The sequence below is a fragment of the Octopus bimaculoides genome, chromosome 24 (assembly GCF_001194135.2).
Source record: "Octopus bimaculoides isolate UCB-OBI-ISO-001 chromosome 24, ASM119413v2, whole genome shotgun sequence".
Taxonomy (NCBI): domain Eukaryota; kingdom Metazoa; phylum Mollusca; class Cephalopoda; order Octopoda; family Octopodidae; genus Octopus; species Octopus bimaculoides.
Window position 1 is genome coordinate 32,294,066 of NC_069004.1, and position 3,645 is coordinate 32,297,710.

Genomic DNA, 3,645 nt, shown 5'->3' on the forward strand with positions numbered 1-3,645 from the left:
AGTAGAAGACTCTTGCCCAAGGTGCCAATATATTATGGTTGCATAACAAAATATGGTGTCCCTAACAAGTCATTAATATTGTCTTATATTTTTTTTTGGGGGGGGGGTTGTTTTACCTCTGACTCCATACCTGTGCATCTCTTGAAAATAACTTTCACCATCTTTTATTTATTTTATTTTTCAGCTGATGTCGGACTATATGTTTGGGTCTGGTGTCGATGAAGTTGTCAAATACCATGCAAGATATAACGCGACCTACTTCTATGTCTTCAGATACAAGTCACATTACGATTATCTTCCACCATGGAGAGGTGAGGCTTATTCTACTCCATGCTTTAGTTTCAAATTTTGGCACAAGGCCAGCAATCTCAGGGACGGCAGGTAAATCAATTGCATCAACGCCAGTGTTCATCCTGGGACTTATTTTATCGACCCGAAAAGGATGAAAAGCAAAGTCAACTTCAACGGAATTTGAACTTGGAACATAGCAATGGACAAAATACTGCTAAGCATTTTACCTGGTGTGCTAACGATTCTGCCAGCTGAACACCTTATTCTACTCATCATATTGCAAAGAGACTTAGATATTATTGTTGTTGTTGTTTTCTATTCCACTTAGACCCTAATTTGACTGATCTATATAAAGCACCCAGTACACTCTGTAAAGTGGTCGGCATTAGGAAGGGCACCTAGTTATAGAAACCATGCCAAAACAGACAGGGAGCCTGAACAGCCCTTTCAAGCTGATCAGCTCCTGTCAAACTGTCCAACCCATGCCAGCATGGAAAATGGATGTTAAATGATGATGACAATGAATTAGACTGTATTCCCTTCCATTGGTAAATCCAAGGTTTGCTTCCATGGATTTCATGAAGAACAGAGAGTATATTATCAAGACTTAATTATTAAAGAACCGACTGTTACACATTTTAAAAATTTATTTAATAAATAAGCATTTTCCTCATATCACATTCTGACATGTTTCTGCTGAATATTTATTCAACAGAAATCCACGTCCTTAAGGTACTTTGACTTGGACAAAAATTCCATTCGGTGTACCCATTGCAATCTATGGACACACAAGAGGTACAGTGCAATTGTTAGAAGATTAACAGAGGAAGTAATGCTCGTATGTGGAGGATGTATGGAAGCTGTAATGGCCACAGATACGAAGAAAACTAATTTCTTTAAATGTCCCAGTGGGTCTCTGGAAGTTGTTGTTTCTTGTGTTATATTAGTGTTCGTTCTTCTGTGTGGAAGGAGATTTTAGCTATTTTATTGAGTGTTGTGTTACGATGAAGGAATGATTATCTCCCTTGTATTAACTGTCCATCAGGGGACTCCACACACACACACACACACTATTAGGTATTCATTGTATAAGATCTGTGTTGAGTGTGATTCCTGTTCTATTTGAGCTGTATTAGTGAATCAGTAACATCTTGCATAGGATGTAGGCTGTTCCTGGCAGTGCAGAGTGTTGTGAGTACTGCTATGGATTCTATATTTTAATTTTCTTTTTTTAAGCCAAAACAAGGCCAAAAAAATCATCTCCGGTTAATCGTTGAGAGGATGTTGCACTCTCTGAGTGCTCTTATTATTATTATTATTATTATTATTATTTCTAAATATATAAGCAAATAATAATGATCGAGAAATGATAATCCATTTGACTTCTCTATTCCTTTTTGGTCGCAGGAGTTGCTCATGGTCAGGACTTGCAGTACGTGTTCGGCTTCCCTTACTTCTCGCGGTGCTACAGTAAGATCACTGGAATCTACCCACGCCAAGACTACTCAGTGGATGACATTGAAATGAGTAATTACATGATGACAGTGTGGACTAACTTCACTCTACATGGGTTAGTAATTAATTTATTGCATCATAATCAGGTGATGTCTTACCTGTTATAACATCTGACTGATACAAATATACTGAGCGATGATACTACGATGCCAACTGATCGATCCCAGGTGACTGATGCCATCACAGCATCACCATCACCATCATCATCCTTATGATTGTCATATTCATCGTTGTCTTTATTATTATCATCCTATTCATAATCATCATGATCATCATTCTTATATTTACCATCATCATCCATATCATCATCATTGACATCATCATCATAATCATCATCATCCTCACCACCACAACCAACTCCACCACCACCACCATCATCATCATTTGATATCAACTTTCCCATTCTTGCACGGATCAGATAGAATTTGCCCAGGCTGGTTTTCTAGGGCCGGATGCCCCCTGTTGCCAGTTGTTGCCTGTTTCCAAGTAAGGTAATATTTCCCCTACGGCCAGCACGTTTTTCATAGAAAACCAGAAACAAACAACATTGTTTCTCCAACAGTGATGCTCCTTTACAACTATGATCTGATGTCAAGACATGATCGCACTCACACACACACACACACACTCCCATCATTATTGTTTAACCCCTTTAGCATTTAAACCAGCCATATCCTGCCAAAATATTCTTCCTGTTTTATGTTCCAACTGACCAGGTCCAGTTTCTCACACCTTCCCTACAAAGTTAGTCTAAAAATAAAGCATATAGTCACACAATCGAAATCTCAAAGCTACAAGATAATGCTGGATTAATTCAAAACAATGCTAAAGGGTTAATGTCAGTTTTCCATCCTAGCATGAGTTGGACAGTTTGAGAGGTGCTGACAAGCCAGAGAATTACATCAAGCTTCAATGTCTGTTTTGGCATTGTTTCTATGGCTGGATGTCCTTCCTAATGTCACCCACTTCATAGACTGTACTGAATGCTTTTTATGTGATACCAGTGAGGGCATTATGTAACTCGCAAGACTAAACCCCTCAACTGAAGATGATTTTGTGCTTTTAGTTTCCGTTTTCCAAAATCCTCCCCATATTTTTTATGTCACTATATCAAGTAACTCATGTCGTTATTACATTTTAAAACTTATTAAGTTCTGTAAATCTAATTCTTTCTTTCCAAGTTTTATTTTAATTTGTATTCATGATTTTTTTTTTTTTTTTTTACACTTCCAGGGCCCCAACTCCATCCAGAGATGATCTAAAATATTTCCGGGATGTTTACTGGCCCCCATTCCAGTGGAACAATCAGAGTTATATGATCATTGACAACCATACAAGAGTAAGTTTTCGGTATCGACAGCAAGAATACATGTTTTGGACGGATTATTTCCCTAAAGTCTCCTTAAGTAAGTGCTGTTGCAGTCTTCTTATTCCCCCTCCTCCTCCTACTTCTTTTTCCCCTCCTCCTCCTTTGTCATGTTCTTCCTCTTCTCCTTTTCCTCCTTTGTCCTGTTCTTCCTCTTCTCCTCCATCTTGTTCTCCTTGTTCTTTTTCCTCCTCCTTCTCCTCTGTCTTCTTGAAAAAGAATCTCATTTCCTTTTGTGTTAAATAATGGTTGTGTGATTAAGAAGATCTCTTTGCAACCTCATCGTTTGAGGTTCAGTCCTCCTGTGCAAGTGTCTTCTACTGTAGCCTTGGGCCAGCCAATGTCTTGTGAGTGGATTTGGTAGACGGAAATTAAACAAAGCCCAGTATATATATCTTACATATTAAAACTGAAAACGTCTGTGTGTGTGTATCGGTATGTCCTCGTTTTGTGCCAAAATATATATATATATA

At 38.2% G+C, this 3,645-nt stretch overlaps 1 protein-coding gene across 1 annotated transcript in view; it reads left to right on the forward strand.

Moving 5' to 3' along the window:
- LOC106884284 (neuroligin-1) overlaps positions 1-3,645 on the forward strand; it is a 19,264-nt gene that overhangs the window by 11,639 nt on the left and 3,980 nt on the right. The window contains exons 7-9 of the mRNA XM_014935584.2: positions 185-311; positions 1,699-1,861; positions 3,040-3,212. Of these exons, the coding sequence (XP_014791070.1) occupies positions 185-311; positions 1,699-1,861; positions 3,040-3,212 (463 nt within the window). The remainder of the gene's footprint in view (positions 1-184; positions 312-1,698; positions 1,862-3,039; positions 3,213-3,645) is intronic.